This window comes from Uranotaenia lowii, chromosome 1 (assembly GCF_029784155.1).
Source record: "Uranotaenia lowii strain MFRU-FL chromosome 1, ASM2978415v1, whole genome shotgun sequence".
Lineage (NCBI taxonomy): Eukaryota > Metazoa > Arthropoda > Insecta > Diptera > Culicidae > Uranotaenia > Uranotaenia lowii.
The window spans coordinates 4,115,452-4,126,454 of NC_073691.1; the positions used below are offsets into that span (position 1 = coordinate 4,115,452).

At 45.9% G+C, this 11,003-nt stretch overlaps 1 protein-coding gene across 1 annotated transcript; it reads left to right on the forward strand.

The window, feature by feature from the left end:
• Positions 1 to 6,727: 6,727 nt before the first annotated feature.
• LOC129743033 (probable cytochrome P450 313a4) lies at positions 6,728 to 8,519 on the forward strand. The gene is made up of 4 exons (XM_055734977.1): positions 6,728 to 7,124; positions 7,192 to 7,565; positions 7,629 to 7,805; positions 7,863 to 8,519. The coding sequence occupies exons 1-4, from the start codon at positions 6,758 to 6,760 to the stop codon at positions 8,457 to 8,459; spliced, it is 1,515 nt and encodes a 504-aa protein (XP_055590952.1). The 5' UTR covers positions 6,728 to 6,757; the 3' UTR covers positions 8,460 to 8,519.
• The last annotated feature ends 2,484 nt before the right edge of the window (positions 8,520 to 11,003 follow it).

Sequence of the window (11,003 nt, forward strand, 5' to 3'; positions counted from 1 at the left end):
AGTTCCTGAGGGGACTCTCTAGAGTTCCTGAGGGGACTCTCTAGAGTTCCTGAGGGGACTCTCTAGAGTTCCTGAGGGGACTCTCTAGAGTTCCTGAGGGGACTCTCTAGAGTTCCTGAGGGGACTCTCTAGAGTTCCTGAGGGGACTCTCTAGAGTTCCTGAGGGGACTCTCTAGAGTTCCTGAGGGGACTCTCTAGAGTTCCTGAGGGGACTCTCTAGAGTTCCTGAGGGGACTCTCTAGAGTTCCTGAGGGGACTCTCTAGAGTTCCTGAGGGGACTCTCTAGAGTTCCTGAGGGGACTCTCTAGAGTTCCTGAGGGGACTCTCTAGAGTTCCTGAGGGGACTCTCTAGAGTTCCTGAGGGGACTCTCTAGAGTTCCTGAGGGGACTCTCTAGAGTTCCTGAGGGGACTCTCTAGAGTTCCTGAGGGGACTCTCTAGAGTTCCTGAGGGGACTCTCTAGAGTTCCTGAGGGGACTCTCTAGAGTTCCTAAGGGGACTCTCTAGAGTTCCTTAGGGGACTCTCTAGAGTTCCTTAGGGGACTCTCTAGAGTTCCTTAGGGGACTCTCTAGAGTTCCTGAGGGGACTCTCTAGAGTTCCTGAGGGGACTCTCTAGAGTTCCTGAGGGGACTCTCTAGAGTTCCTGAGGGGACTCTCTAGAGTTCCTGAGGGGACTCTCTAGAGTTCCTGAGGGGACTCTCTAGAGTTCCTGAGGGGACTCTCTAGAGTTCCTGAGGGGACTCTCTAGAGTTCCTGAGGGGACTCTCTAGAGTTCCTGAGGGGACTCTCTAGAGTTCCTGAGGGGACTCTCTAGAGTTCCTGAGGGGACTCTCTAGAGTTCCTGAGGGGACTCTCTAGAGTTCCTGAGGGGACTCTCTAGAGTTCCTGAGGGGACTCTCTAGAGTTCCTGAGGGGACTCTCTAGAGTTCCTGAGGGGACTCTCTAGAGTTCCTGAGGGGACTCTCTAGAGTTCCTGAGGGGGACTCTCTAGAGTTCCTGAGGGGACTCTCTAGAGTTCCTGAGGGGACTCTCTAGAGTTCCTGAGGGGACTCTCTAGAGTTCCTGAGGGGACTCTCTAGAGTTCCTGAGGGGACTCTCTAGAGTTCCTGAGGGGACTCTCTAGAGTTCCTGAGGGGACTCTCTAGAGTTCCTGAGGGGACTCTCTAGAGTTCCTGAGGGGACTCTCTAGAGTTCCTGAGGGGACTCTCTAGAGTTCCTGAGGGGACTCTCTAGAGTTCCTGAGGGGACTCTCTAGAGTTCCTGAGGGGACTCTCTAGAGTTCCTGAGGGGACTCTCTAGAGTTCCTGAGGGGACTCTCTAGAGTTCCTGAGGGGACTCTCTAGAGTTCCTGAGGGGACTCTCTAGAGTTCCTGAGGGGACTCTCTAGAGTTCCTGAGGGGACTCTCTAGAGTTCCTGAGGGGACTCTCTAGAGTTCCTGAGGGGACTCTCTAGAGTTCCTGAGGGGACTCTCTAGAGTTCCTGAGGGGACTCTCTAGAGTTCCTGAGGGGACTCTCTAGAGTTCCTGAGGGGACTCTCTAGAGTTCCTGAGGGGACTCTCTAGAGTTCCTGAGGGGACTCTCTAGAGTTCCTGAGGGGACTCTCTAGAGTTCCTGAGGGGACTCTCTAGAGTTCCTGAGGGGACTCTCTAGAGTTCCTGAGGGGACTCTCTAGAGTTCCTGAGGGGACTCTCTAGAGTTCCTGAGGGGACTCTCTAGAGTTCCTGAGGGGACTCTCTAGAGTTCCTGAGGGGACTCTCTAGAGTTCCTGAGGGGACTCTCTAGAGTTCCTGAGGGGACTCTCTAGAGTTCCTGAGGGGACTCTCTAGAGTTCCTGAGGGGACTCTCTAGAGTTCCTGAGGGGACTCTCTAGAGTTCCTGAGGGGACTCTCTAGAGTTCCTGAGGGGACTCTCTAGAGTTCCTGAGGGGACTCTCTAGAGTTCCTCAGGGGACTCTCTAGAGTTCCTCAGGGGACTCTCTAGAGTTCCTGAGGGGACTCTCTAGAGTTCCTGAGGGGACTCTCTAGAGTTCCTGAGGGGACTCTCTAGAGTTCCTGAGGGGACTCTCTAGAGTTCCTGAGGGGACTCTCTAGAGTTCCTGAGGGGACTCTCTAGAGTTCCTGAGTGGACTCTCTAGAGTTCCTGAGTGGACTCTCTAGAGTTCCTGAGTGGACTCTCTAGAGTTCCTGAGTGGACTCTCTAGAGTTCCTGAGGGGACTCTCTAGAGTTCCTGAGGGGACTCTCTAGAGTTCCTGAGGGGACTCTCTAGAGTTCCTGAGGGGACTCTCTAGAGTTCCTGAGGGGACTCTCTAGAGTTCCTGAGGGGACTCTCTAGAGTTCCTGAGGGGACTCTCTAGAGTTCCTGAGGGGACTCTCTAGAGTTCCTGAGGGGACTCTCTAGAGTTCCTGAGGGGACTCTCTAGAGTTCCTGAGGGGACTCTCTAGAGTTCCTGAGGGGACTCTCTAGAGTTCCTGAGGGGACTCTCTAGAGTTCCTGAGGGGACTCTCTAGAGTTCCTAAGGGGACTCTCTAGAGTTTTTGAGGGGACTCTCTAGAGTTCCTGAGGGGACTCTCTAGAGTTCCTGAGGGGACTCTCTAGAGTTCCTGAGGGGACTCTCTAGAGTTCCTGAGGGGACTCTCTAGAGTTCCTGAGGGGACTCTCTAGAGTTCCTGAGGGGGACTCTCTAGAGTTCCTGAGGGGACTCTCTAGAGTTCCTGAGGGGGACTCTCTAGAGTTCCTGAGGGGACTCTCTAGAGTTCCTGAGGGGACTCTCTAGAGTTCCTGAGGGGACTCTCTAGAGTTCCTGAGGGGACTCTCTAGAGTTCCTGAGGGGACTCTCTAGAGTTCCTGAGGGGACTCTCTAGAGTTCCTGAGGGGACTCTCTAGAGTTCCTGAGGGGACTCTCTAGAGTTCCTGAGGGGACTCTCTAGAGTTCCTGAGGGGACTCTCTAGAGTTCCTGAGGGGACTCTCTAGAGTTCCTGAGGGGACTCTCTAGAGTTCCTAAGGGGACTCTCTAGAGTTTTTGAGGGGACTCTCTAGAGTTCCTGAGGAGGACTCTCTAGAGTTCCTGAGAGGGACTCTCTAGAGTTCCTGAGGGGACTCTCTAGAGTTCCTGAGGGGACTCTCTAGAGTTCCTGAGGGGACTCTCTAGAGTTCCTGAGGGGACTCTCTAGAGTTCCTGAGGGGACTCTCTAGAGTTCCTGAGGGGACTCTCTAGAGTTCCTGAGGGGACTCTCTAGAGTTCCTGAGGGGACTCTCTAGAGTTCCTGAGGGGACTCTCTAGAGTTCCTGAGGGGGACTCTCTAGAGTTCCTGAGGGGACTCTCTAGAGTTCCTGAGGGGACTCTCTAGAGTTCCTGAGGGGACTCTCTAGAGTTCCTGAGGGGGACTCTCTAGAGTTCCTGAGGGGACTCTCTAGAGTTCCTGAGGGGACTCTCTAGAGTTCCTGAGGGGACTCTCTAGAGTTCCTGAGGGGACTCTCTAGAGTTCCTGAGGGGACTCTCTAGAGTTCCTGAGGGGACTCTCTAGAGTTCCTGAGGGGGACTCTCTAGAGTTCCTGAGGGGACTCTCTAGAGTTCCTGAGGGGACTCTCTAGAGTTCCTGAGGGGACTCTCTAGAGTTCCTGAGGGGACTCTCTAGAGTTCCTGAGGGGACTCTCTAGAGTTCCTGAGGGGACTCTCTAGAGTTCCTGAGGGGACTCTCTAGAGTTCCTGAGGGGACTCTCTAGAGTTCCTGAGGGGACTCTCTAGAGTTCCTGAGGGGACTCTCTAGAGTTCCTGAGGGGACTCTCTAGAGTTCCTGAGGGGACTCTCTAGAGTTCCTGAGGGGACTCTCTAGAGTTCCTGAGGGGACTCTCTAGAGTTCCTGAGTGGACTCTCTAGAGTTCCTGAGTGGACTCTCTAGAGTTCCTGAGTGGACTCTCTAGAGTTCCTGAGGGGACTCTCTAGAGTTCCTGAGGGGACTCTCTAGAGTTCCTGAGGGGACTCTCTAGAGTTCCTGAGGGGACTCTCTAGAGTTCCTGAGGGGACTCTCTAGAGTTCCTGAGGGGACTCTCTAGAGTTCCTGAGGGGACTCTCTAGAGTTCCTGAGGGGACTCTCTAGAGTTCCTGAGGGGACTCTCTAGAGTTCCTGAGGGGACTCTCTAGAGTTCCTGAGGGGACTCTCTAGAGTTCCTGAGGGGACTCTCTAGAGTTCCTGAGGGGACTCTCTAGAGTTCCTGAGGGGACTCTCTAGAGTTCCTGAGGGGACTCTCTAGAGTTCCTGAGGGGACTCTCTAGAGTTCCTGAGGGGACTCTCTAGAGTTCCTGAGGGGACTCTCTAGAGTTCCTGAGGGGACTCTCTAGAGTTCCTGAGGGGACTCTCTAGAGTTCCTGAGGGGACTCTCTAGAGTTCCTGAGGGGACTCTCTAGAGTTCCTGAGAGGACTCTCTAGAGTTCCTGAGGGGACTCTCTAGAGTTCCTGAGGGGACTCTCTAGAGTTCCTGAGGGGACTCTCTAGAGTTCCTGAGGGGACTCTCTAGAGTTCCTGAGGGGACTCTCTAGAGTTCCTGAGGGGACTCTCTAGAGTTCCTGAGGGGACTCTCTAGAGTTCCTGAGGGGACTCTCTAGAGTTCCTGAGGGGACTCTCTAGAGTTCCTGAGGGGACTCTCTAGAGTTCCTGAGGGGACTCTCTAAAGTTCCTGAGGGGACTCTCTAGAGTTCCTGAGGGGACTCTCTAGAGTTCCTGAGGGGACTCTCTAGAGTTCCTGAGGGGACTCTCTAGAGTTCCTGAGGGGACTCTCTAGAGTTCCTGAGGGGACTCTCTAGAGTTCCTGAGGGGACTCTCTAGAGTTCCTGAGGGGACTCTCTAGAGTTCCTGAGGGGACTCTCTAGAGTTCCTGAGGGGACTCTCTAGAGTTCCTGAGGGGACTCTCTAGAGTTCCTGAGGGGACTCTCTAGAGTTCCTGAGGGGACTCTCTAGAGTTCCTGAGGGGACTCTCTAGAGTTCCTGAGGGGACTCTCTAGAGTTCCTGAGGGGACTCTTTAGAGTCTCTTTATCTCTAGATTTCCTGAGGGGCCTTTCCAGAGTTCCTGAGCGGACTCTCCAGAGTTCCTGGAGGACTCTCTAGAGTTCCTGAGGGGTTCCCAGAGTTCCTGAAGGGACTCTCCAGAGATCCTGAGGGGACTCTCCAGAGTTCTTGAGGGGACTCTTCAGAGTTCCTTAAAGGACTTTCTAGAGTCTCTAGAGTTCTCTAATTGCTATAATCTTTATGATCTTTGTTCGTGTCTAGTTAGTTTCCACTGGTGTACGATAAAGTCTACGTGAATAGTAGAGTTTGTTCAAGTTCACATTTTTCAGATGTTCAAACTCCATTCGAATTTGAAAATTAAGTCACAGTTTGTTGTTTAGCGTTTCATTTGAGAATATCTCTTTATTCGTTCATCACATTGCTCTTGATGTATCTTCTGAAGTATTTTTACCACTTTGTCAATGGAGGACCACCAATTTCGAACTTTTTTGTCCGGTGGGCCTAGAAAGCTCCGGGCGTATCAGTTTACATACGTGTTGAGTAGTCAACACGCACAAATCCTAACAATAACGATAAGCAGCTCATTACACTACCAGCCCCCATTTGTTGTGCCTTCGAAACATTGTAAACAAATTTTACTCAGGCAATTGTTGATGGTTGTAAAAATCGGCATTTATTAACTTCACTACACATGTTTAAGCTTCTTGGCAAACTCGAAAATCGCCACGAACGTGTTAACTAAAGACTACTGATGAGACATGCACATCTTTTTTGTACTTAGGTTGTAAGCGATAACGAGACGTTACCCAAAATCCTAGTTGTTTATATAAAGATGTCAGCTTTGGATGCTAGGAAGTTTAGTCCAATTGCTGTTCAGATTGGCTCAACAGCTTACTGCCAAAAGCTTTCGACGGTTTTGGCGTCAATTTATTTTAACTGAATCAAAACTTTTTAAATTTTTACTCCAAGCGCGATCGCGGATGATCTACAAATTTATAGAAAATCAAGCCAGACTAGTTAATGGAAGCTAACTCTACCTAATTGCCATCTGTAAATACCTAATCAAACAATTTCACCTACAAGCATTAAGATTCAATCGGGAAACATTAATACCAACTACTTTTTACATCTGTCGATTCGAAGATTCGTGCGTGTGTCTGGGTGTGTGAATGAGTAAGTGCGCGCAAAAATTAAGTTAAATGAGCTGCGATCGACATCTATATTATATGTGTCTACACTTGGATTAAGGGCTGGCAAGTTTGTAATCGCATAGTGATATAATGACTATTAGACTGCTCCTGTTAAGAATCTATTGTGGGAGAAAATTTCATTGATTGACCTGTGGTTTCAGATTCGAAACTGAAAGTTGATCTACGATGCGTGATCGAAAAGTGTTCCGATTCCGATTAACGGGGAAAAAGGCTTTTCACATGCAAACTTAATTTCAATTTAGATCTTTACGGAACAAATGTTAGGAGCGAGAGACGCTGTGAGGCCGGATAAACTTTGGAATGGTAATGAAGTTCTATTTCATTGATGAGAAAAAATCTTTCAATTGAACATCAACTAGTGCATAAAGATCGGAGCCTGATCGCGAGCGAGATTAACGGCATATTCGTGTGTTGGGGAGGAATTTTCCCAGAGCAATGAAATTTTAACGATTGATTAAGGTCGTTTTGGGCTGATCCGGTTTTAGGCGCAGTTAAACTTTTACTCTCGTTTTGATCGGATCGAAAGCTGCTTCCTAACGATGGATCTCATCCTTCAGTTACCTCTGCTAGGATTTCTTCTGTTCTTGATCGTGATCCTTTACGTGAAGTTACTGCAATGGAAGTATCGCTATGCCGAGAGTATTCCGTTTAGAGGTTTTACGCGGTATCCGTTGTTCAAAAATGACTTCAAATTGGTTTTTTCCAACTCGGTTGAGAAATTTACGATGTTTGCCGAGGGCTTTTCGGCTCCCGATCGAATCTCGAAGGCCTGGATCGGACCATTCATGTTTTTCGGAACCAACCATCCGGATATTGTGCAGGCTATAGTGAATGATCCCAACTGTTTGAACAAACCGTTTTTGTACGACTTTTTGCGGATGCAAAACAGTCTCCTGGGTGCTAAACGTGAGTGATCAATTGATTGAAAAATGAGTGATCGCGTTTAGTTCACAGCATAAATTTTTTCACACAGATGATCGATGGAAAGTGCAGCGGAAATTGCTGAACCCTACGTTCAACTTGAGGATCATCCACAGCTTCGTCCCGATCATGGAACGAAGCTCTCGCAAGTTGGTGAGCACTTTGGGGAAAATCAAGGGCACATTCGACATACAGGAGTACATCAGCGGGTGCAGTTTGGAGACAACAGCTCACGCTGCTTTTGGAGAGAATTCTCTCACCGATCAACAGATCCACGGACTGGTGACACATCTGAATCGATACGCTACCCTAACCTCGCACCGGATGCTACAGGCTCACCTCTATCCGGACTTTCTCTACAAGTTCACGGAGAGGTTTAGACTGGAAATGGAATCTCTGAAATTTGGTGAGACCATAACTTATGGGGTAAGTAACCACTTTTTTCCAGGAAAATTCGAAGAACTCAATTCTTTTGGAATCATCTTACAGATGTTGCAGAAGAGGAAAAAGGTTATAGAGGTCAAACTTCGAAAGAACCAAGAAAAGGTTGATGAGGACACGATCAAAGTTCACAAGCCGGAAATTTTTATGGATCAGATGCTGATGGTGGCCCATTCGCTGACAGATAAGGAAATCGCCCACAACATCTTGGTCGTACTCGTTGGGGTAAGCCTGGTTTTTCACACCTCTAGATCGTTGCATAACAAATCTTCATTGTTTCAGACAAGTGACACTACCGGCTATACCTTAGCCTACGTCAGTCTGTTCATGGGAATGTTCCCACATCACCAGGACCGGCTCTACCAGGAGGTCATGGAGCACTTTCCCGATGAAACGGAATCATTCGACAACGACATTGAATTTGTGATAGCCCGCCTTAAGAAGCTGACCTTCATGGAGATGTTCCTAAACGAGACGATGCGAGTTTGTCCGGTAGCGCCGTTGATCGTGCGTCAAACCCACGGCCCCGTTAAGCTGGACGACGTCACCATTCCGGAGGGTAACTTCCTGGCCATTTCACTATACGCCCTTCATCGAATTGCTGACTTCTGGGGTCCGGATGCGGACCAATTTGATCCGGAACGGTTTTCTCCAGAGAGATCGAAAGGTCGTCACCCGTACGCCTTTCTACCATTCAGCGGAGGATCGCGGAACTGCATCGGATCGCGCTACGCCATGATCAACATGAAAATTATACTCGTCTTTCTGGTGCGGGCCTTCCGGTTTCATACCGAGCTTCGCTTCAAAGAAATGCGGCATGAGTTCGGGGTCAGCTTGAAGCTTAACGGTGGACATATGGTTAGGCTTGAGCCTAGATAGAGATAGTTTCTTTAAGGTCCTAGGTTAATATTGCAATCTTGCAGTTTCCTATTTTCAGAAATAAACCATTTTGATACATACTGGTATCTTTTCATATTCAATATTTTTACTAATATTTTGTTTTTTATTACAACAATTCCTTGCTTTCATCGCTCTTCTGACTAAAAATAAACTGATCATTGTGATCTAGTAGGAACATAGAATGAACCGAACGGCATTTTTGTGAATTCATAACGTCCTTTGATCTCACCAGTATCACTGTTTTCTTTCAAAAAAAATAAAAAAATTACAAAAATGACAAAAATGACAAAAATGACAAAAATGACAAAAATGACAAAAATGACAAAAATGACAAAAATGACAAAAATGACCAAAATGACCAAAATGACAAAAATGACAAAAATGACAAAAATGACAAAAATGACAAAAATGACAAAAATGACAAAAATGACAAAAATGACAAAAATGACAAAAATGACAAAAATGACAAAAATGACAAAAATGACAAAAATGACAAAAATGACAAAAATGACAAAAATGAATAAAAAGACAAAAATGACAACAAAATTTTTAAAAAATGTGCAGACCTGTCCGGAGGTCTGCAACCCGGAAGCAACACCGGTGAGCAACCCGATCTCGAACTGCCGACTGACTGACCGACTGACTCGCTGCACGCTTGTGACGAATGACGCGGTATCGGGTTAATCCATTCACACATCCCCCTCCTATCCCAAACAAAATGATTTAATATAATTAAAAAGAAACTGTTTTGAAATCGTTTTTTTTTTTATTAATTAAAAAAAAAAATGCAAATCGACAATAAGTTTGTTTTTGTTTTAGAAAACTCGTCTACTTGGCATTTGCCAGGATGCATAGATGGACTGATGTGAAGTAGGTACAAACAACTTGCGCTACAATTCATGGCCGATGCTTTCATATCTCATTTCCACCTCTCTTTCAATTTCCGTTGAACGAAATCATCCTGAACACTTCGATGAAATTAGATCTCTATTTGATCATCGACTAGCTAAGCGACAATTATTCAAAAAATTGCGAACTATGAAAAACTCAAATAGATATTTTATAACACTATGCAAGCAAGTTGGGTTGTAGTGGTTTCAAACTTAGTCACACGTTTGTTTCTATATTGCCTTTTTTTTGTTTGCGTTCCACAGATTTGATACACGGTTAACATATAATCTATAAAATGGTATTATAAATCAACGATTACTCATTTGAAATCTGAGTTTAATCGAGAAAACCTATTTTCCATATTTCTTTCATTCATTTTCTCGTTTTAACTGCATATCACGAAACTTTAAAATTTAATTGCGGGCAGTTAGAATGAAGATGATGGATCTAAGTTTAACGTGAATTTTAGCTATTGTCGCTGAATCCTAAAACCGGAGTTTTTGTTTGAATCAGCACCGGCGACATTCATTGACGATATATCATGTTGACCAGACGTCTAACAAACATCTTCCAAGTATCGGTACCGGACAACAGCAAGGGCTGTCGACTGCCAAAGTGTTTGTTGAATTGATATAATTTTTTTTTTTACCATTTCTGGTTGGCAAGATTGTAAACTACCAGCGTTAAAGCTTCAGTTATCAACTGCATCAAAATATTATTAAATCGCGATATACAAAAACTTGCCGGGGAAAAACCCGTGTGATGAATTTCTAATTGGCTAATTGTGATATCTAACGAACTAATTGTGTATTTCGATCCAAATTCATGAGGATAAGCTCAAAGCTCACGCACAAAACATGGTTTATTTTGTATTGTACTTTTGTATATTGTAAGTACTCATCTTGTATTTTTTTTTTCTCAAACTTTCCTACAACCCGCTTGGTTCAAATCGGTAAAATTACGAAATGACCTCTCGGCGCTTTAAAAACTATAACTGTTCCCTCAAGATGCTATCGAGGTTTGCTATTCACCCTTAAAACTCGACATACACTTTTTCATTTTTTTTTCAATTGTCAACTTAATGCGCTAGAAATTTCAAACTATTTGTTCTGGCTGTTTTCTAGACTTTCTCATTGTTTTCTATTATCTCAAGCTGTCTCCTCAATCAACTTATTTATTAATTTAATGAGATACCGAAACCGTCCTCTCAACATACTTTTCGTTTCCAGGAGCAGTTATTACTCAGTTGAAATCCTATCGAGCTGCTCTCTCGAAACGTTCCATAGTTCTTATATCAAACTGTTTAGTTCGAGTTTATTCCTTGAATGGGAAAACTGTTCTTTAAATTGTGTTTTGTCAATTCAAAACTATCCTGTAAGCTCGCATGAAATCAATACATCAATTTATACGAGCTATCACCTGGACACGCTTTATTGTTCATTCTTATTATAAGCAATCTTCAATCTGTCCTCTTGATACCCTTTCTTCTTTCTTTCAAGTTGTCCCCTCGACACGCTCATAGGTGCATCATTTCTCAAGCTGTTCTCCGAACTCGCTAGATTTTCAAATTAATTTCAAAAAGTCAACACGATTTTTTTCAAATTGAAAGTAGTCCTCTCGACTCGCTTTAAA